We start from the raw sequence: 23,321 nt of genomic DNA, 5'->3' as shown, positions 1-23,321 counted from the left end.
CATCCCCTCTAAACCTCCTGCCCCTTGCCTTAAATCTATTCCCCCTGGTCATTGATCCTTTCACCAAGGGGAAATGTTTCTTCCTGTCTACTCTATTTATGCCTCTCATAATTACATTTCGTTCATGTCCCCCCTCAATTTCCTCTGTTCCAAGGAAAACAATCCCAGTCTACCAATCTCCCTTCATAGCTAAAACCCTCCAGCCCGGTCAACATCCTGGTAAATCTCCTCTGCACCCTTTCAAGTGCTATCACATCCCTCCTATAATGTGGATTCCAGAATTGCACCTAATACTCTAGCTGTGACCTAACCAACATTTTATACAGTTCCAGCATAACCACCCTGACTTAAACTCTCTGCCTCAACGAATACAAGCAAGCACTCCATATGCCTTCTTAGCCATTGTATCCACCTGTTCAGCTACCTTAAGGGACCGGTGTACATGCACACCAAGGTCCCTCTGATCCTCGGTGCTTCCCAGGGACCTGCAACTTATCATGCATTCTCTTGCCTTATTTGTCCGGCCCAATTGCATCACCTCACACTTAGTGGAGCCACCTCCTCCAGTGAGTTGTTTAATTGGCCACCACCATTCACGGCTGGATGTGGCAGAACTTAGATCTGATCCACTGGTTGTGGAATCGCTTAGTGCTGCTTTTACTGTTTGGCACACAAGTAATCCTGTGTTGTAGTTTCACCAAGTTGACACCTCATTTTTCGGTATGCCTGGTGCTGCTCCTGGCATACCCCCCTGCACTTTTCATTGAACCAGAGTTGGTGGTAATAGTACAGTGGGGATATGCCGGGCCATGAGGTTGCAGATTGTGGTTGCGGGGCTGGTTTAGCCCAGTGGGCTAGACAGCTGGTTTGTGATGCAGAACAAGGCCAGCAGCGTGGGTTCAATTCCCGTACCAGTTTACCCGAACAGGCGCCGGAATGTGGTGACTAGGGGCTTTTCAAGTAACTTCATACTTGTGACAATAAAAGGTTATATAATTCTGCTGCTGCTGATGGGCCACAGTGCCTCACAGTTGCCCAGTCTTGGATTATTATACAATTCTGCTGATGGTCCATAGAGCCTCACAGTTGCCCAGTCTTGGATTATTATACAATTCTGCTGATGGTCCACAGCGCCTCACAGTTGCCCAGTCTTGGATTATTATACAATTCTGCTGATGGTCCACAGCGCCTCACAGTTGCCCAGTCTTGGATTATTATACAATTCTGCTGCTGCTGATGGGCCACAGCGCCTCACAGTTGCCCAGTCTTGGATTATTATACAATTCTGCTGATGGGCCACAGCGGCTCACAGTTGCCCAGTCTTGGATTATTATACAATTCTGCTGCTGCTGATGGGCCACAGCGCCTCACAGTTGCCCAGTCTTGGATTATTATACAATTCTGCTGATGGGCCACAGAGCCTCAGTTGCCCAGTCTTGGATTATTATACAATTCTGCTGATGGTCCACAGCGCCTCAGTTGCCCAGTCTTGGATTATTATACAATTCTGCTGATGGGCCACAGCGGCTCACAGTTGCCCAGTCTTGGATTATTATACAATTCTGCTGATGGTCCACAGCGCCTCAGTTGCCCAGTCTTGGATTATTATACAATTCTGCTGATGGTCCACAGCGCCTCAGTTGCCCAGTCTTGGATTATTATACAATTCTGCTGATGGGCCACAGCGGCTCACAGTTGCCCAGTCTTGGATTATTATACAATTCTGCTGATGGGCCACAGAGCCTCACAGTTGCCCAGTCTTGGATTATTATACAATTCTGCTGATGGGCCACAGCGGCTCACAGTTGCCCAGTCTTGGATTATTATACAATTCTGCTGATGGTCCACAGCGGCTCACAGTTGCCCAGTCTTGGATTATTATACAATTCTGCTGATGGGCCACAGCGGCTCACAGTTGCCCAGTCTTGGATTATTATACAATTCTGCTGATGGTCCACAGCGGCTCACAGTTGCCCAGTCTTGGATTATTATACAATTCTGCTGCTGCTGATGGTCCACAGCGCCTCACAGTTGCCCAGTCTTGGATTATTATACAATTCTGCTGATGGTCCACAGCGCCTCACAGTTGCCCAGTCTTGGATTATTATACAATTCTGCTGCTGCTGATGGGCCACAGCGCCTCACAGTTGCCCAGTCTTGGATTATTATACAATTCTGCTGATGGGCCACAGTGGCTCACAGTTGCCCAGTCTTGGATTATTATACAATTCTGCTGATGCTGATGGGCCACAGCGCCTCAGTTGCCCAGTCTTGGATTATTATACATTTCTGCTGATGGGCCACAGCGGCTCACAGTTGCCCAGTCTTGGATTATTATACAATTCTGCTGATGGTCCACAGCGGCTCACAGTTGCCCAGTCTTGGATTATTATACAATTCTGCTGATGGTCCACAGCGCCTCACAGTTGCCCAGTCTTGGATTATTATACAATTCTGCTGATGGTCCACAGCGCCTCACAGTTGCCCAGTCTTGGATTAATATACAATTCTGCTGATGGTCCACAGCGGCTCACAGTTGCCCAGTCTTGGATTAATATACAATTCTGCTGATGGGCCACAGCGGCTCACAGTTGCCCAGTCTTGGATTATTATACAATTCTGCTGATGGGCCACAGCGGCTCACAGTTGCCCAGTCTTGGATTATTATACAATTCTGCTGCTGCTGATGGTCCACAGCGCCTCACAGTTGCCCAGTCTTGGATTATTATACAATTCTGCTGATGGGCCACAGCGGCTCACAGTTGCCCAGTCTTGGATTAATATACAATTCTGCTGATGGTCCACAGCGCCTCACAGTTGCCCAGTCTTGGATTATTATACAATTCTGCTGCTGCTGATGGGCCACAGCGCCTCACAGTTGCCCAGTCTTGGATTATTATACAATTCTGCTGATGGTCCACAGCGCCTCACAGTTGCCCAGTCTTGGATTATTATACAATTCTGCTGATGGTCCACAGCGGCTCACAGTTGCCCAGTCTTGGATTATTATACAATTCTGCTGATGGGCCACAGCGGCTCACAGTTGCCCAGTCTTGGATTATTATACAATTCTGCTGATGGGCCACAGAGCCTCACAGTTGCCCAGTCTTGGATTATTATACAATTCTGCTGATGGGCCACAGCGGCTCACAGTTGCCCAGTCTTGGATTATTATACAATTCTGCTGATGGTCCACAGCGCCTCACAGTTGCCCAGTCTTGGATTATTATACAATTCTGCTGATGGTCCACAGCGGCTCACAGTTGCCCAGTCTTGGATTAATATACAATTCTGCTGATGGGCCACAGCGGCTCACAGTTGCCCAGTCTTGGATTATTATACAATTCTGCTGATGGGCCACAGCGGCTCACAGTTGCCCAGTCTTGGATTATTATACAATTCTGCTGATGGGCCACAGAGCCTCACAGTTGCCCAGTCTTGGATTATTATACAATTCTGCTGATGGGCCACAGCGGCTCACAGTTGCCCAGTCTTGGATTATTATACAATTCTGCTGATGGGCCACAGCGCCTCAGTTGCCCAGTTTTGGATTATTATACAATTCTGCTGATGGGCCACAGCGGCTCACAGTTGCCCAGTCTTGGATTATTATACAATTCTGCTGATGGGCCACAGCGGCTCACAGTTGCCCAGTCTTGGATTATTATACAATTCTGCTGATGGGCCACAGCGGCTCACAGTTGCCCAGTCTTGGATTATTATACAATTCTGCTGCTGATGATGATCCACAGCGCCTCAGTTGCCCAGTCTTGGATTATTATACAATTCTGCTGATGATCCACAGCGCCTCAGTTGCCCAGTCTTGGATTATTATACAATTCTGCTGATGATCCACAGCGCCTCAGTTGCCCAGTCTTGGATTATTATACAATTCTGCTGATGATCCACAGCGCCTCAGTTGCCCAGTCTTGGATTATTATACAATTCTGCTGATGATCCACAGCGCCTCAGTTGCCCAGTCTTGGATTATTATACAATTCTGCTGATGGTCCACAGAGCCTCACAGTTGCCCAGTCTTGGATTATTATACAATTCTGCTGCTGCAGATGGGCCACAGCGCCTCACAGTTGCCCAGTCTTGGATTATTATACAATTCTGCTGATGGGCCACAGCGGCTCACAGTTGCCCAGTCTTGGATTATTATACAATTCTGCTGCTGCTGATGGGCCACAGCGCCTCACAGTTGCCCAGTCTTGGATTATTATACAATTCTGCTGATGGGCCACAGCGGCTCACAGTTGCCCAGTCTTGGATTAATATACAATTCTGCTGCTGCTGATGGTCCACAGCTCCTCACAGTTGCCCAGTCTGGAGTTGTTGGATCTGTTCACAATCTATGCTATTTAGTGGTCGTAGTGCAACACACCATGATGGGGGATATCGTCCATGTGAAGATAGGATTTTGTCTCCACAAGGTGGTCACTCCCACTGACTCTGTCATGGACAAATGCATCTACGGCAGGCAGGTTAGTGAGGATGAGGTCTAGTATGATTTTCCATCTCATTTGTTCCCTCACCACCTGCCACAGACCCACATCCTTTATGACTCGACCAGCTCACTTAGTAGTATTGCTACTGAACCACTCTTGGTGACGGACATTGAAATATCCCACCTAGAGTACATTCTGTGCCCTTGCCACCCTGAGTGATTCCTCCATGTGGTGTCCAACATGGAGGAGTACTGATTCATCAGCTGAAGGAGGGTGGGGTGGAGGATGGAGCTGTAATTAGGAGGAGGTTTCCTTGCCCATGTTGGGCCTGATCCCATGAGGCTTCATGGGGTCGGGAGTAGAGTCAATGTTGAGGGCTTCCAGGTCAACTTCCTCCTGACGACGGCGACACGGTGGCACAGTGGTTAGCACTGCTGCCTACAGCGCTGAGGACTTGGTTCGATCCCAGCCGCGGGTCACTGTCTGTGTGGCATTTGCACGTACTCTGTGTCTGCATGGGTTTCACCCCCACAACCCAAAGATGTGCAGGTTAGGTGGATTGGCCACACTAAATTGCCCCTTAATTGGGAAAAAAAATAATTGGGTACTCTAAAATTTTTTTTTTTTTTTTTTTAAACTTTCTCCTGACTGCGGGAGTGATTTTCAGCCGCCATTTGCGGTCAGAGGGAACGGCAATACGGGTGGAAAATTCAGAGAAAATTGGGAAGTGCGATTTCCAGAGATCACGTTTTCCGATTTTTCATGCCACTGGCGGTGATGACACGAGGTTCTGGCCCATTTAAATGGATTTTAATAAATTTAAAATATACTCAGCCAGACCTCCCCAACACGTGATCTCTGCCTCACCCCATCCCCTCACTGAAACTTGCTGGCAAGGTTTACAACAGCTTTTTAAAAATGGGATGCAGTCGAGGGGATCCTTCTGGGGGCGCAAAGGTAAAGAGGGGGTGCACAGTGACGGAGTAAACCATTTCTTAGAGGGACTCAAGGGGCTGGATTCTCCGGTTGTCAAAGCCAAAATCGTGTTTGCCGACTGGCTGAAGAATCCAAATTCCCAACAGAATCGGGGGCGATGCCGCTTTTGCGATGCTCTGCCCCCTCCAATGCGGCATACTCGCAAAGTACGGTATGCCATATATCATTGCCTGAGGTCTGCCCCCCGATGCTCCCCCCCAACCGGCCGAGTTCCCGACGGCGTGGGTCGCGTGTGGTCTCACCCGTCGGGGACTCGCCGTGGTGGCTGCGGACTCAGTCCAGCCCTGCCACAGTCGGGGGAGAGCCGATCCGCGGGTAGGGGGGGGGACATAATTCGGGGCTGGGGGCTTTGTGGTGGGGTTGTCTGGGGCGCGCGAGCCGGCCGAAGAGGGGACTATTTTGAGGGCCGGATCCACAAGCGGCATCCGCCATAAAGCACGGCGCGACCGCTGCAGGCCGCCGCCGTGTGCATGCGCGGTCACGGACTCGGCAATAATCCAGGCCGTATCGGCAGCTAGAGCCTGGTGCTCCAAGCTGCCTTCCTGCTAGCCCCCAGCAAAACCGGGAATTGGTGGCCGTTTTGCGCCAGTTTTCCTGCCACCGTTCCCACGCCAACGTGGGGACAGAGTCTCCAAATCGGAGAATCCAGCCCAAGACCTGGAGCGACAACTGGCCTGTGTAACTAGAGAGCTACATGCCAGTTTTCAGTCTGAGCTTGACACATTTTGAAAAGATGAGAATTCACCCTCCATACCAGTGTGCTGCCACCTCAGTGGCCAATGGAGCAGCTGGTGGACTTCTTGAACGAGAAGTTCAGCCGGCAGAGGAGGGAAGCCCAGGGACACCTAGCCAAGATGGTGGAACCACGAAAAGTGGGAATTTATTGTGTGGAACAGGGGCTGGAATCCCAGGACCAGGCCATTCGGAAAGTGGAGGAAGCGGTGGGGGAGCACAATGAGCAGTTTACCTCGTTGGCAGCCGAGATTGGAGACCTAGAAGTGGCTGAAGGAGAAGATGAAGGACCTGGAGGACCTCTCCCAGAGACACAATCTAAGAATCGTGGGGATGCTCGAAGGCAATGTGCGAGCGGGCGCTGGCATGTATGCCAAGATGCTGGAGAAGCTGATGGGGGAAGAGGGCCTTCGACCGGCTCCTCGAGGTCAACTGGCAAACAGGACGCTGATGAGGAAGCTGGAGGTGAATGAGCCGCCAAGGGTGATGGCGGTGCGTCTCCACCGATTCCTGGATAAGGAGAAGATATTCAGGTAGGCAAGGCAGAAGAAGAGGCGCACTTGGGAAGGCAACGAGCTTCGGGTGTACCAGGACCTGGGCGCAGATCTGGCGAAGAGGAGAGCAGGTTCAATCAGGTGAAGGCTGCCCTCTTCAAAAAGGGGGTGATGTTCAGGATGCTGTACCCTACCCACCTCTGGGTGACGTTTAACTGCCAAGAACATTATTTTGGAACACCAGAAGGGCAGCACGGTGGTGCAGTGGTTAGCACTGCTGCCTCACGATGCCGAGGTCCCAGGTTCGATCCCGGCTCCGGGTCACTGTCTGTGTGGAGTTTGCACATTCTCCTTGTGTCTGTGTGGGTTTCGCCCCCACAAACCAAAGATGTGCAGGTTAGGTGGATTGGCCATGCTAAATTGCCCCTTAATTGGGGAAAAATTAATTGGGTACTCTAAATTAATAAAAAAATAAACAAATTTGGGACACCAGAGGATACAATGGAGTTTTCAAGACACAATGACTGGCTGGAGATTGAACAGTGGAGGAGGTGTGAAAAGATGTTTGCTTTTTCTGTCTTTTTTCATTTTGTTTGTTGGAGAACTTCTCTCTTTTGAGATGTTTTGTTGGGTTTGGTGGCGGGGTGTTTGGGGAGCATTGAGGGCGAGTGCACCATTTTTCTTGTGTTCCATTATTACTTGTGTGATGGAGGTATGCGAACGGGAGATGGTGGGGGGTGGGGGAAAAGAATCAGTGGGGGGGGGGGGGGGGTAGGAGGCTCAAGCGCCTTGGGCAGGGGTTGCCAGGCTAGCTGGGCGGGCTAGGTAATGGGAGCGCAGTAGGGGGTGGCCAGGTGGTTAGCGTAGTAGAGGGGGAGGGTGGGATTGTTGTTTTGTTCAGAGGAGGAGGCTGCTGACAAAGGTGTGTTTACTGTGGCACAGCTGGAAAAGGAGTGATGACGGTGGGCATCCGAGGGTGGGCCGGGAGGGTCGCGTACACTGGCAGGGAGCTTACTCAAGAAAGGATATGGGTTCCCGGAGGCAAGTGCAAGGACAAACAGGATGACATCGGACTACTTTAGACTGCCCCGTGGGACAAGACAGGGCTGCCCTCTCTCCCCACTGCTGTTTGCGCTGGCCCGGACCCAAAGGTGGGGATGGACGGTACTATGGCAACCCTGAGGGAATTTGGCCGGTTCTCCGGAAACAAACTGAACATGGCTAAGAGCGAGTTGTTTGTAATTCAGGCGAGGGGGCAGGAGAGTAGGCTGAAGGGGTTGCCGTTCAGGCTAGTGGGGGAGAGTTTCCGATATTTGGGATTCAGGTGGCACGGGACTGGGGCAAGTTGCATAAGCTCAACCTGTCCCGACTGGTGGAATGAGTGAGGGAGGAGGTCCGGAGGTGGGATGCGCTCCCGCTGTCATTGGCGGGGAGGGGTGCAGACTGTTAAGATGACGATTCTCCCGCGGTTCTGGTTTGTTTTTCAGTGTCTCCCCATCTTTATCCCGCGGTCCTTCTTTAAGAGGCTGAATAAAATTATTCTGGGATTTGTATGGGCAGGGAAGTCCTCGCGGGTGAAGAGGGTAATGCTTGAAAGGAACAGAGGAGAAGGGGGGGCTGGCGTTGCCGAACTTCAGCAACTATTACTGGGCGGCCAACATAGCGATGATAAGGAAATGGATGGTGGGTGCGGGGTCGGTTTGGGAGCGGATGGAGGCTGCTTCGTGCAGAGGCACTAGCTTAGCAGCCCTGGTCACAGCACCTCTGCCGCTTCCGCCGGCGCAACCGGGTTGTCACATGGCAACGTGAGAGGGCTGAATGGGCCAGTCAAATGGTCGTGCGTGTTCCCACACTTGAGGAGCTTGATGGCGGATGTGGCCTTTTTGCAAGGAACACACATGAATATCGGGGATCAGACTAGATTAAGGAAAGGGTGGGTAGGGCAAGTCTTTAATTAGAGATTCGGCATGAAGATGCAGGGGGTGATGATGTTGGCAAATAAACCTGTGGCGTTTGAGGTGGGGAGCATTGTGGCAGATTTGGGAGGGACGTTTGTGATGGTGAGTGGGAAGCTGGAGGGGATGCCGGTGGATTTGGTGAATGTTTATGTCCCAAACTGGGACAATGTGGAGTTTATGAGGCGGGTGCTGGGGAAGATCCCGGACTCGCACCGGTTGATCATGGGAGGGAATTTTAACACAGTCATTGCACCAGGTTTGGACCGGTCGCACTTGAGGTTGGAGAGGGTGTCGGTAGTGGCGAAGGAGCTGAAGGAGGGTTCATGGAGCGCATGGGGGAGGGGGGTGGGTGGATCAGTGGAGGTTTGGGAGGCCGAGGGCAAAGGCATTCTCGTACTTCTCCCATGTGCACAGGGTGTACTCTTGGATTGATTTTTTCATGGTGGGCAAGGCGCTGCTGGCGAGGGACGTCAGCTCGGGGTACTCGGCGATCGTGGTTTCAGACCAAGTGCAGCACTGGGTGGACTTGCAAGTGGACCAGGGGTAGCCCTGTACCCGCAGTGGAGACTGGACGCAGGGTTGTTAGCGGATGAGGAGTTGTGCAAGAAGGTGAGGGCCGCTATTCAATGGTATGTGGAACTGAATGATACAGGTCCGATCTCAGCTCCACGCTCAAGGCAGTGGTTGGGGGAGGAGGGGGGAAAGAGTTCTTATCAATCCAGGCGCATAGGGAAAAGGTGGGAGATTGGAAGGGTGAAAGGAGGGGAAGAGTGGGCCCGGTGGGGGTGAATGGGGTATTCGATGAGTCTTACAGGAGGCATTATGAATCGGAACCCCGGGGGGGGGGGGTTCCTGGATGGGTTGGAGTTCCCCAAGGTGGAGGAAGGACCTAGTGGAGGGGCTGTGGGGCAATAGAGCCATTGGCAGTAGAATGCTTAGAGCGTCGCAGAGCTTGAAAGGGATTGTGCGGTGCGGGGGTGGGGGGTTTGAGCACATGGTCTCGCTATTCGCTGCTTTATATCTTGGATCCACTGGGAGATATCGGGGAATTATGAGTATTCTGGAGGAGCTTGGCTGGTTTTCCGGATACAAGTTAAACATGGGGAAGCCTTATTCATAGGTCCCCATAGGTTCATCTGAGGAAGGAGCAGTGCTCCGTAAGCTAGTGATTTGAAACAAAGCTACTGGACTTTAACCTGGTGTTGTAAGACTTCTCTTAGTGAAGGACAGCACGTGTTTGGATGACACAATCAAGGAGGATCCCTTAAACTGCAATCTTCTTCAGAAGCTTGAAGGAAAAACTTGTAGGAAGAACTAGAAGCAGAGGACACAACCTCAGACTAAAAGGACGATCCTTTAAAACAGAGATGAGGGGGAATTTCTTCAGCCAGAGGGTGGTGAATCTGTGGAACTCTTTGCCGCAGAAGGCTGTGGAGACCAAATCAATGAGTGTCTTTAAGACAGAGATAGATAAGTTCTCGATTAATAAGGGGATCAGGGGTTATGGGGAGAAGGCAGGAGAATGGGGATGAGAAAAATTTCAGCCATGATTGAATAGCAGAACAGACTCGATGGGCCAAGTGGCCTAATTCTGCTCCTATGTCTTGTGGTCTTAAGCTGAATGTAGGCAAGCTAAATTATCTCCTCCAATATTTACTTGTTGCTTGAAAAAGACTGAAATTAATGAACTAATCAAGAACTGTCAGCATGGATTTGTAGACTAACGTGACTGAATTTTGTGAGGAAGTAACAAGGAGGATTGGTGAGGGTAGTGCAGTTAATGTGGTCTACATGGACATCAACAAGGTCCCACATGGCAGATTGGTGAAAAAAAAAAAGCCTGTGGGGTGCAGGGGAATGTAGCAAGCTGGATACAAAGTTGGCAGGAAACAAAGGGTAATTGTTGATAGATGTTTTTGCGACTGGAAAGCTGTCTGGACAGGGAGTCCGAGGGTCGTGAGCGGGTTCCAAGAGTTGGAGGAGTTCTAGTATCTAAAGATCTCAAATATAACTTGCTTTTGAAGATGAATCTACCTATTAAGTTTGCTGCACAGACAATAAAGACCTTTGTAGCCACCTAAATTGGCCAACTCCCGATTTAAAGTGGCGAACGGCAAAGGCTGATGGGAAAGTCAGCCAACATAGACAGAAACCAGCAGCTGCAGGTTTGCTGTGTATTTACCTCTGCAAAGGCCAGACAACATCGATACCAGCGACCATCAGCATAACAATGTAGCAGCCATCTGCATACTGATGAGCAATCCCTGGGAACAATAAGTAACATTTTGGACACACAAAGCAAAGCCAGACTCCTCGGCGCCAGCAGGAGCCAACACAAAGGAGGTGAACGAGCACCTCAAGACCGCCCATCGATCAGGGAACCGCTCCAGTATTGGAGAAATCGAACCAAGCGATTGGGACAAAGTCCAATCACTTGGGACCAGGTACAGGGTCCGCCCCGAAAGGCGGGAAGCCCTGGGGACTATAAGAGTTAAGCCCCAAGTTCAAATCACTCTCTTCAGCTCTCTTCAGCCCTCTTCACATCTTCGTCCTGCCCGGGTCACCCAGCAACACGAACCAACATTGAGCGTGACCGGTGCAGTGACGGCCAACAGAAGTAAGTCTTAATTCAACGCCCGCTACGAGATAGGCGCTCCTAGCTACCAATCCATACCAACTTCGAATCCCGCAGACTCAGAACCCGAACGAAAGGCCATTTGTTCCCCTGACCTGGTGGGCCAGTCCGAAGTTAAGTATAGGCCTGTTAGTTGTAGAAGTAGCTTAGACGTAGAATTTGTGCATGAGTAGCAATTACTGTGTATAATAAATGTGCTTTAATTTGAATCTTACTAATCGGTGTATCGAGTTATTGATCATTACTCGGACTTGAACCTCGTGGCGGTATCATAAAGATACCTGGCGATTCGAGAGCAAAGGTAATAAAACAGAGCAATTGAACCAACGGAAAGTTAGCAACACCTTACATGTAACAGTAAGCATATTTTTGTCTTATAAAAGGAAATATGTAAATTACCTGTCTCTGCTGCTGGATGTTCAAAAGATAACGACACAAAGATTAGGGGTGGAGAAGTACTAATGCTGGTTCCTCATCCATTGCCTATGATCAAATTGATTCAAAGTGGATATGGAGAAGACCACCTCACCCTATCAGAGTAGTGTAGACCAGGACCCGTTCACAGCCATTGCTCACCTGACCAAATGCTCGCAACAAGGACTCATTCTCAATAGTGCCTTATTCTACTGATCTCTTTCAGATCAAGGCCCATTTAACAGTCATACCTCACCTGGATTTGATCCAGACCGGGCATCACTCACAGTCGTAGCTAAATCTACCAGCCCAGGACCCATTCACCAGGGTGAAATTAGTTCAGCAATTGCAAGATAGTCACCCTGTTCCAAACAGTATCTCACCAAAGCCCTTCATTTAGTGGAGGTCATCCAGCCCTAGTTACTCAGTAATTACAATTAACACCGAGTTTGCCCGGTTGTTTGCTGTAGCGATGCCACTTAGTTTGTTTGTTAGAATTTCACAACCTGCTGGCTCTGTCCCCAACGATGCTTTCTCATTGGTGGAGCAGAAACCAGAAGTATAGCAGTGTTGTCAAATATTTTAATCACCAGCTACGTGTGGATAATTGGGAAGTCAGATGTGGCTACGGGCATTTCTGTTTAGTAAATAAAGAGTAAGTAATAGACATATTGTTGGTTATTGTGTATGCATGTGAACTTCAACTTTTCCTGCATTTCTGGCAAATAATAAGATGAAAAGCAGAGTGTAGAAAGGTTTTTGATCACAGAGTTCTTTTCAGCCTTGGTTACTTGATGGTGGGTGTTTGTTCAAAAAATAAAACACACATGAAGTGTATTTACCTGAGCTGTGTGGGTGTAAGCAAGGCCTTTTCTGTTAAAATGCGTGCAAAATATCTAATACAGTGTTGTTGTAGCCACTGAGTAATGTCTATTGGACATGACAGAAGTGTATCATGTCCAGTAGGGCCTGTTCAAACTGGATGGCCACACCTAGATAATGCTGGATTTCAAGCATAGAAGAAACATTACGCACCCTTTCCAGGGCTGACGGCTGTTAGAAGGGAATGCCGATTGGTTATCTTCTGCTGTTTCGCTTGTTGACAAATGATCTCCATTTCCTTCTTCTCCAGCACTTTGCAGGATGGGTAAAATAGACCAACAGTCTGGGTCCCCTGGTCTTCTTTATTAGACTCCAGCCTGAACATTGGCAATGGGATGGTCAAAGGTTGCCAGGTTGCAGAAGTGTGTCGATCTGTGGTCTTGGGGACAACAAAAGAATAATGAGTGAGTCAGTGGTTTGAATAATCAAGTCTTTAGGAGTTGGTAACCATGAGGGAGAAATTAGATTGTTACAGTACAACATTTAATATGTTCTCCATATGTTCCTATTTTAACAAAGTAGATAACATGGATAGAAAAAAGAACTTGCATGTATACAGTACCTTTCGCAAAATTACAATTTGTTTTACAGCCAAAGATGTACTTTTGCAGTGTAGTCACTGTTATAGCCCAGGAAAGGCAACAGTCAATTTAAGAACACCAAGGTTCCACAAACAGCAACCTGAAAATGATGAGATCAGGGGTTCCCAAAGTGGGGTCTGCGAAACTAAATAGCCTACCAGCAGCCAGTGCTTGGAGAGGCAAGGCTTTGATTGGCCCATTTGATTTCTTGTTCTTCTCTGTTGCTGGGCAGAAAAGCAGCTGAACCGCCTTTGTAGCATAGGAGCGATGGCTGAGTGGAAGCGAGTGCTCCTACTCAGTAGGATCAATTGTTACCTTGGCAGTGTCAATCACACACTGAGAACATTAAAAAAAATGTTCATCCAGGCAAATAAACTAAATGCGTTGTGAGGAGATGCACAAGGGTTGCTTTGAGAGGAGATTCATGGGGGGCATTTTGGGAGAGGATTCATGGGGGGCATTCTTTTTGGGAGGGAATTCAGAGGGGGACGGTTTGTGAGGAGATTCAGGGATGTTTTGGGAGGGGATTGGGGCGGGGGGGGGGGGGGGGGAGAAGATGCTTTGGGAGGGGATTCAGGGGATGGACACTTTGGTAGGTGATTCGGGGGGACGCTTTGGAAGGGGATGCGGGGGGCACGATTTGGGAGGTGATTTATGGGGGACGCTTTGAGAGGAGATTCATGGGGGACGCTTTGGGAGGGGATTCATGGGGGACGCTTTGAGAGGGGATTTATGGGGGACGCTTTGAGAGGGGATTCATGGGGGATGCTTTGAGAGGGGATTTATGGGGGAGTTTGGGGAGGGAATTCCAGGAAGGGATTCCTGGTGGGGGGGGTTTGGGGAGGGGATTCATGTGAGGGGGCTAAAACGTATCGCTGATATAAGAACGTTTGGGATTCTCCAATGTTCTTGGGAGGTCACGAGGGGTTCCCCAGCAGGAAAATTTGAGAAACCCTGGACTAGATAATCTGTTCATTAGCAATGTTGGCTGAGTGATAAAACACAAAGGAAAACTCAGTTCTTCTTGGAATACTGTTTTTGGGATCTTTTATGCCCAAGCAGATTACTATCTCGGCCAAAAGACACCTTGAACAGTACACCACTCCTTCAATAGTTTGTGTTTAAATCTTTGAAATGGCACTTGAGCTGACAACCTTCTGACTCAGAGGAGGAAGTGCTACTGTTGAGCCAAGGCTGACAACTAACTATGGGTGGAAATCTTACCAGAATTTGGCAGAGTGACAGGTTCAGACTGAAAACTGGCATGTAGTCAGTTGTACAGACCTGTTTTCTCTCCAGATCTTGAGCCACTTTAATGAAAAAAAAAGAGTGGGTGTGGTTTACGCCATCACTCTGGCAGGGCGGGGCCTGAAAGAGCTGGCAACAGGCTTCACAGAGCTCAGGGCATCATCTTTTTAAAAAAAAAAATATTTTTATTCTCCTTTTTCACATTTTCTCCCGCATTTACACCCATCAACAATAAACAATAATCAGCAAGATATGTCAATCCCCATAATAACAACGATCCCATCCTCCCACCAATCCCCAAACATCAGCCCGCATGTTTACATAAACAAATGACAAAACGGAATCAGGGATTACCCATAGTCACCCTTAATCTACACAGCCCCTCTCCCCCCCCCCCAACTAATGTTCGATGTTATCCAGTTCTTGAAAGTGCATAATAAATAGTGCCCATGGCTTGTAGAACCCCTCCAAGCTTCCCCTCAGTTCGAACTTAACCTTCTCAAGGGTCAAGTATTCCAACAGGTCCCCCCACCACGCCAGGGCACTGGGTGGAGAGGCTGCGCTCCATCCCAGCAGGATCCGCCTTTGGGCGATCAACGAGGCAAAGGCTATGATATCTGCCTCCGCTCCAGTTTCCAACCCTGGCTGGTCCAACACCCCGAACATGGCCTCCTGGGGACCCGGGTCCAGTTTCGCACGCACCACCTTGGAAATTACCCTAAACACCTCCTGCCAGTACTCCCCTAGCTTTGGAAAGGACCAAAACATATGAACGTGATTCGCGGGCCGCCCCCCCACAACGCTCGCACACATCCTCTACTCCTTCAAAAAATCGGCTCATCCTCGCCCTTGAAGTGCGCTCTATATACCACCTTCAGCTGTATCAGCCCCAACCTCGCACATGAGGTGGAGGCATTCACTATCCAGTGCACCTCACACCAGACCCCCTCCTCTATAACCTCTTCCAACTCTTCCTCCCACTTTGCTTTGATCCCTTCCAGTGGTGCCTTATCCTCTTCCAGAATAGCTCCGTACACCGCTGACACTGCCCCCTTCTCCAGTCCCCTTGTCGTCAACACCTCCTCCAGCAATGTGGAGGCCGGTTCTTCTGGGAAGCTCTGTATTTCCTTCCTGGCAAAATCCCGAGCCTACATGTACCTACACACTTCTCCCTGCTCCAGCCCATACTTCGTTTCCAGCTCCCTCAATCCTGCAAACCGACCCCGAAGAAACAAATCTTTTAGCGTCTTAATCCCCTACTCTTCCCATTTCCGAAAACGTCCATCCCACCTCCCTGGCTCAAATCTGTGGTTCCCCCGAATCGACATTTCCCTTGACCCTAAACCCAACCCGAAGTGTTGGCGAAACTGCCTCCAGATTTTCAATGAAGCTATTATTACCGGACTCCCTGAATATTCCCCGGAGCTATCGGGAGCGGCGCTGTTGCTAGTGCCTTCAGCCCCGACCCCCTGCACAAACTCTCCTCCATTCTGACCCACTGAGAATCAACCCCTCTGACCCAGCTCCGCACTTTCTCCACATTCGCCGCCCAGTAGTAGTACAACAGGTTCGGGAGACCCAAACCCCTTGCCTGCCTTCCCTTCATGGCATCATCTTTAATGGGCGCCCTGATCAGCACTGCAGCCTAATAGCTCCCAATCCACACTGAGGTACTGTGGGCTCATCCTCCTCACCCCTGACAATCACCGCTGGCACTCTCTCTTCTGCCCCCTCAGTGCCCGTTTTCCTCCCCCCCCCCATAACCTAAATAATCCCACCCTCATGGAGCTCCCACAAGGGCTCGCCCAGACCGATCATCCTCCCGCCCCCCACCACTCCAGGGGCTGTACTTACCTCTGCGCCCCGGAGGAATCCCCTCAACAGATTCTCATTTGGCCAAACCTGGTGTAAATCTCGTGGATGTGATGTCACGTCAGCGAGGTATGAATATTTAGAAAGGGGGGGGGGGGGGAAATCATGTGGCAGGGGGCCCATTAATAATATTTAAATTCATAAAAAATATTTAAAAAGGTTGCCACCCTTTGTGGGCGTGAACACCATGACGTTGCTGGTGAGATGCGGGGAAAATCAGGAAACGTGACCTCTCCAGAGAGAATTCCGTTTTCCAATCGTCTCTGGACTTTGTGCCCACACGCTGAAACTGCACACAATTAGTGTGGTCTCAAAACTGCCCTCATAGTCTCCGCTGTCTCTGCTAAACTAATAAAACTACACTGCTTCAGTGCCACAAATTATAATCAGTCCTGTTGTACCAATCTTGCTGATCGGTCAATTTAATCATTGAATCAACTTTCACATAGGCATGGTTTAATTAATGTTAGACTTTGGCTGTATCGCTAGACAGACAGTTGCAATGCTACATAAAACATATGGAGGGATTGATCTGATAACACACTCAATACTCAGTTAGATAATTTAAACTTGCCGTTATTGGACTTTGAGATAATTGTATCTCGGATGAAAGATTAAATACAAGTCGGATTGTAATTGGGTTCTGTACTTAGAGAGTTGAAAAGGTTTTACCAAATATTAAATGGGGTAGATTCATGTAGAAGCTCATTACAGAGATTATAGCTGGTATTCACATAATTGTGTACTCTACGTTTACAATATCAAAAGATCATTGACACAGATATAGGTCAGGGTTGCTTTCTAAAGGCGGCACAGTGGTTAGAACTGCTGTCACACGATGCCGAGGACCCGGGTTCAATCCCAGCTCCCTGTCTGTGTGGAGTTTGGACATTCTCCCTGTGTCTGCATGGGTCACACCCCATAAACCAAAAAGATGTGCAGAGTAGGTGAATTGGTCATGCTAAATTGCCCCTTAATTGGATAAAAAAAAGAATTGGGTACTCTAAATTTATTTTTAAAAAGGGTTGCTTTTTAAACATATTGGGTGGGATTCTCCAGTGGTGGGATCCTTCCCTTCACCGGCAGTGCACTCACACCCGCGATTTCCTGACGGTGTGGGGGTGGCCACAATGAGAAACCCCATTGGCTGGTTGCTGGGACGGAGGATCCCGCTGCCAGCGAGGGCGCGCTGCACCAGAAAACGCACCTGGCAGGATGGAGAATCCCACTGATAGAGCTTTTTGCTTGAGGAGGAATTGTTTTGACAGCTCCTGACTGTGTCTCATTTTACACAGCCTAATGCAACTACTCCCAGCACCCTCCAATCCCACTGAATCTTATAACTGAAGCCCAACACTAAAACAGTTGGATTGATGTTGAGATTTATGATTCCAAAAATGTCCCCTTAAGCAGATGCTATAGGGGAATATCAATGGTCACATTGCTATTGTATAAGAGTTCGACATTCCTCCAAGTAGTTATGCAATTGTGTATTCCTAATAGCTCAATGCATCTTTTATCACTGAGCATTAACTGAAAGGTGAGATTAAGCAAGGTGGGAGGAAGGCCCTGCGCAAATGAACACTGGCATAGACAAGTTGGGTTGAATGGCTTGTTTCTCTGCTGTAAATTCTATGTAATCCTACGTAACATGGGAAGTTTTGGGGGCTTGAACTAATACTGCACTTCTTCTAGCTCTTTTCCTAAAATTCTTTTTTGAGGCAAGTCATACTTAGCTACGATAAAGGCCAAATGAGGAGAATTTGCTCAAAATGCCTCTCTCTATCTTACCACTGGGGAGAAAGTGATCCGGAGGAAGAATTTTAAAGTATCTTGATCTTTCAGATGCTGACTAACCGGTTGTGCATGTCTATGATTTGACTTTAAGACCTTAGGTTTCTAATATTTGTGAAATTTTCCATAATCCTTCCGTGTTAAATGATCCTGCTGTTATGCAGCTAACAAGAAACTAAACTCATACTGCTTGAGATTTAATTCACTGATTTGTTCAGTGAACAAGACAATAGTAAAGTCTCATTCATGTATTGCAGCAAGTTAAAGAGCCCAGGGTAGAAACACAAACAATTTTGTTTGGGACTGCTAATTGTTTAGCATAGGAAGCTGCTGCTGTTATTTAGGCTCTGGAAATTATAACTAACCTTTAAAAAAAATGTACAGTCTGTCATCCTGTGGCATTAAATAGAAATTATCCACCAGCACAGAAAAACTATTCAAACTATAGACATATTTCTAAAGTTGAAAACAACTGTAGACATTTTAAATTGGTATTTATAGATAGAGTTTGGCAGCAAAGGTTTTGGCCAGTTTGACATTTGCAGTTGTACAGCACGACTAATAAAGACACACCCATTTTGGCACAGTTACTGGCACACCATGTGACACAGGCTGAACAAAAATCAGACATCACCCTGCAGATGGAGAAAAGAAAGAGACGTGTTTTTCTGTAGTGCCTTTTGTGGCCTCAGGAGGTCCCAAACTTTACAGCCAATGAAATACTTCCTGAAGTGTAGTCACTTTTGAAATGTAAGAAATGCACAGTCAATTGGCACAAAACAGGTGCCTGAAAACAGCAATGAGATAGTGGTATAGATTGAGGCATTAATGTTGGCTAGGGCACAGAGGAGAACTCCCCTGCTCCTTTTCAAAATAGTGCTGGGGATGTTTTATGTCCACCTCAAGAGGGCAGACAGGGCCTTGCTTGAACATTTTATCTGAAAGATGACTGTGTGTGCAGGGATTCCTTCAGTACCGTAATGCCACTTAGATTTTGCGTTCAAGTGTCTGAAGTGGGACTCAACCTCACAAGCTTCTGACTTAAAGGCAAGAGCGCTGCAATCGAGAATAGGAGCAGGACATTCACTCAACCTCCTGATCAAAGGCAGGAAATTTCTTACTCATGTGAAGAGCACCAGATATTAAGGCGGCTTTCAACATTATGAAATGTATATTTCACTCGTGTATGGTTGTTGAATTACAGTGAATTTCCATCTTTGTCAGGTGTCAGCATGGCTTAGTGGTAGCACAGTCATGACCGAGTCCAGAAAGTTGTGGGTTCAAATCCACTCCAGAACACATACTCTAGGCTGACATTCTAGGGTAGTATTGAGAGTTGGAATGTTACTCAGAGGGGCTGCAGTCCCTTTAGAATTATATCCTTTGTGATATATTGCCTCTCCTTGTTCATCCTACTAAAATGAATCACATCACACCTTTCTGCATTAAATGTCACCTGTCCACCCAATCCCTCAGCTTCTCTGTGCCATCTTGAAATCTTACACTGTGCTCCTCACAGTTCACAATACTTTCAAATTTTGCATCATAGAATCAAAGAATCCTGACAATGCAGAAGGCCATTCAGCCCATCGAGTCTGCACTGACCCACTGAAACAGCACCCTACCTAGGCCCACTCCTCCACCCTATCCGTGTAACCCTATATCTCCACATAACCGTTGGACACCAAGGAACAATTTAGCATGGCCAATCCACCTAACCTGCACATCTTTGAACTGTGGGCGGAAACCGGAGCACCCGTAGGAAACCCACTCAGACACAGTGAGAAGGCGCAACCCCGTACAGACAGTCACCCGAGGTCAGAATTGAACCCGGGTCTGTGGCACTGTGAGGCAGCAGTGATAACCACTGTGCCATCCCAAAAAGCAGTGGCGCTCAACGTCATCCACAAATTTTGAAACTGTGGCCCATACACCGAGATCACAGTCATTAAAACATATCAAGAAAAACAGAAATCCTTATAACCAATCCCTGGGGAACGCCACTATATATCTACCTACAGATCAATAAACTCTTGGTACGCTGTCACTCAGCCAATTTTGCATTCATCCCGCCACTGTCCCTGTTATTCCATGGGCTTTAACTTGACTGACAAGCCTGTTAGGTGGCATTTTTATCAAATACATTTTGGAAGATCATGTACGTCACAGCAAACACATGACACCATTAGAACCCCCCCCCCCCCCCCCCCCCCCCGTACAGAATCAAAAAATTCAAACAAGCAAGGTAAACACAATTTTAACATGATGGCTTTCCCTAATTTATCCACTCTTGCCCAAGTGAGTGTTAATTTTGTCCTAATTTTGTCCCACCACCAAGGTTAAACTGGCTGGCCTGAGTTGATGAGCTTATTGAATAAGGGTGTAACATTTGCAATCTCCAGTCCTCTGGCATTAGCTGTGTTTCGAAGGAAGACTGGAAGCCGACGGTCAAAGCCTCTGCAGTTTTTAACCCTGACTTCCCACAGTATGCTTGGATGAATCTGGATCCGGTCCCGTCGACTTAACAACTTTTCAGTACGGTCAGCCTACCTACTTCCTTTTCATCAAGTTTTAGCGGATCTCAGCAACTACCTCCTCTTTCAATATGACTTTGGCAATACCTTATTCCTTGGGAAAGACAGAAGCAAGTACTCTTTCATTACTTCAACAATGCCTCTCTGCCTCCATGCTTAAATCCCTTTTTGGTTCCTACTCGCCCCATATCCTCCTTTTTACATTCATATGGCTATAGAAGACTGGAATCATTTAATAGGACTTACCTGAGCTAAGACTGCAGATTGGCCAGAACCAAATAATGCACTGTTGCGAGAATCCACACGTACAGGGGGTTCCAGGTAAAGGCCACAGGAGCCACAGAAACGAGCGTATGGGTGGTTAGTTGCTCCGCACTTTAAACAGCTGAGGTAGCTCATAGGGGGACGAGGCTAGAAGAAAAGGAATTTACATTTATTTAATACTGTCCATGTCCTCACGACGCCCCAAAACACTTCACAACCAATAAAGTACTTTGTGAGTTGCCGTCAATGTTATTTAGGAATTGTAGCAACTAATTTGCACACAGGTCCTACAAACAGCAATGAGACAATGGCTGGATAATATATTTTAGTGATAGTAGTTGAAGGATTAATGTTGACTACTAAACCAGAAAAAAACCTTCTCCTCTTTCTTTTTGAAATTGTACCTTCAGATCCTTAGAAAGTCTACGAGGCCTCAGTTTAATATTTCATATGATATGGCATCCCTGACAGTGCCACAAATATTACAAAAGCTACAGATGCTGAAAATTAGAAACAAAAGCAAAAATATCAGGAATGCTGAACTGATTAGGCCTCATCCGTGACGAGAGCACCTGAAGGTTTCAGATTTTGAGCAAGAGATGCAAGGGAATGTGTGGAAGAACTTTAGCATTGAGTGCTAAAGACCTGGAACTCGCTACCCATGAGGGCGGTGATGTGAAAAGTCAACAGTTTTAAAAAGAAATTGGATGGTCACTTGAAGTAAATAAATATGCACAGCTACAGGAACCAAATGGGAGAGTGGGACTGACTGGAGCCGGCATGGACTCAATGGACTGAATGACCTACTTTTTTGTCATGAATAACTTTATTTTGAGTGTTTCCTCATTAGTAAAGAACTATTTTGAGGTCTGCCACTAAAACACTGGTGAGAGCGGCACGATGGCGCAGTGGTTAGCATTGCTGCCTATGGCATTGAGGTCCCAGGTTAGATCCTGGCCCAGGGTCACTGTCCGTGTGGAGTTTGCACATTCTCCCCATGTCTACGTGGGTTTCACCCCCACAGCCCAAAAATGTGCAGGGTAGGTGGATTAGCCACACTAAATTGCCCCTTAATTGGAAAAAAATAATTGGGTACTCTAAATTTATTTTTAAAAATGAAACACTGGTGGAAGAAAGGCACGAAATAGAGAACATTGGCTGTGATGGGCAATTACCCCATCTGGTCCCATTAAACCTCATGCTGCCTGGTGATCAGCATGATTGAGTGTGTGGTTCACCGTGAAATATGCTGCTGACTGACTGCACAGTAACCAGGGCCCAGCAGTGTGCGTGACTACTGAATAGCTAGCCCACACTTCTAAAAAGCAGTCTGCCCCACTTAAAAGGGAAGTGCACACAGTCTACAGCAGTTACTGGAAGAGTATCCAGAAGGCTTTGCAGGATGAAAGAGAACTTGTAATGGGGCAGCAGTGCAGAGAGAGGTCTGTCATGTACCTAGCGACACCAGAGGTCTAAGTGAGGAGATCAAAAGGAAGAGAGAGGCCATATTTACACATTGGGAAAGGACACTCTCAACGCACATCTTGTGAAGGAATAGGAGCAGGAGATCAATTCGGGCCACGAGGGTCTGGCTGTGTGCCTGAGGAAGTTCAATGATCTCACATGGATAATCAAGGTCAGTGAATATGCCTTCAAATTACATCTCCAATCACAGATCCATTCAACTTTCACAGTGCTCAATGTACCACAGGGCATCAGAAACTTAGATTGTATTAGTGAAAACCTAAGTACAACATTTCAATTTTTAGGCTGATGCACTAGATTTCTGCCGAAGTGAGTCTTGAATACTTTGGGATAGATTTTGGGTGTCAGATGTAGAAAAGTATTCTGGGGGACGTGTTTATAGATGGGACTTTTGCTAGCCTGAGGGCGCTGGAGGAGAAATTCAGCTTGTCCCCAGGGAAAATCTTTAGGTACTTGCAAGTCCACGCTTTCTTGAAGAAGCAGGTGGTGGAATTTCCACTGCTACCTGCCCATAGGATACAGGACAGGGTGGTCTCGGGCATGTGGGTAGGAGACGGAAAGGTATCGGACATATACCAGGAGCTGCAGGAGGCGGAGGAGGCCTCGGCGGAGGAGCTGAAAGGCAAGTGGAAGGAGGAGCTGGGTGAGGAGCTGTATCAGGGCCTGTGGGCGGACGCCCTGGGCAGGGTCAATTCCTCATCTTGTGCCAGGCTTAGCCTGATTCAGTTTAAGGTGGTACACCGGGCGCACATGACAGCGGCAAGAATGAGCAAGTTCTTTGGGGTGGAGGACAGGTGTGTGAGGTGTTCAGGGAGCCCAGCAAATCATGTCCATATGTTTTGGGCATGCCCGGCACTTAAAGAATTCTGGCGAGGCTTTGCAAAAGCTATGTCCAAGGTCTTGGACACTCGGGTAAAGCAGAGTCTGGGGATAGCGATATTTGGGGTGTCAGAAGATCCGGGAGTGCAGGAGCCGAAAGAG

The 23,321-nt window shown here is 48.0% G+C and overlaps 1 protein-coding gene across 5 annotated transcripts in view; it reads right to left on the bottom strand.

Annotated features, from left to right (window-relative positions):
* The window catches only part of dzank1 (double zinc ribbon and ankyrin repeat domains 1), a 197,370-nt gene that overhangs the window by 93,777 nt on the left and 80,272 nt on the right, over positions 1–23,321 (bottom strand). For all 5 annotated transcript variants that reach the window (XM_072503985.1, XM_072503989.1, XM_072503979.1 and 2 more), the window contains exons 12-13: positions 20,838–21,002; positions 12,716–12,941 (exon numbers count right to left, since the gene is read on the bottom strand). In XM_072503985.1, coding sequence (XP_072360086.1) covers positions 12,716–12,941; positions 20,838–21,002 — 391 coding nt within the window. The remainder of the gene's footprint in view (positions 1–12,715; positions 12,942–20,837; positions 21,003–23,321) is intronic.

The sequence above is a fragment of the Scyliorhinus torazame genome, chromosome 1 (assembly GCF_047496885.1).
Source record: "Scyliorhinus torazame isolate Kashiwa2021f chromosome 1, sScyTor2.1, whole genome shotgun sequence".
In the NCBI taxonomy this organism is placed as follows: Eukaryota; Metazoa; Chordata; class Chondrichthyes; order Carcharhiniformes; family Scyliorhinidae; genus Scyliorhinus; species Scyliorhinus torazame.
Note: the sequence above shows the minus strand (reverse complement) of the source record. Positions and strands in the feature narration are given on the sequence as shown.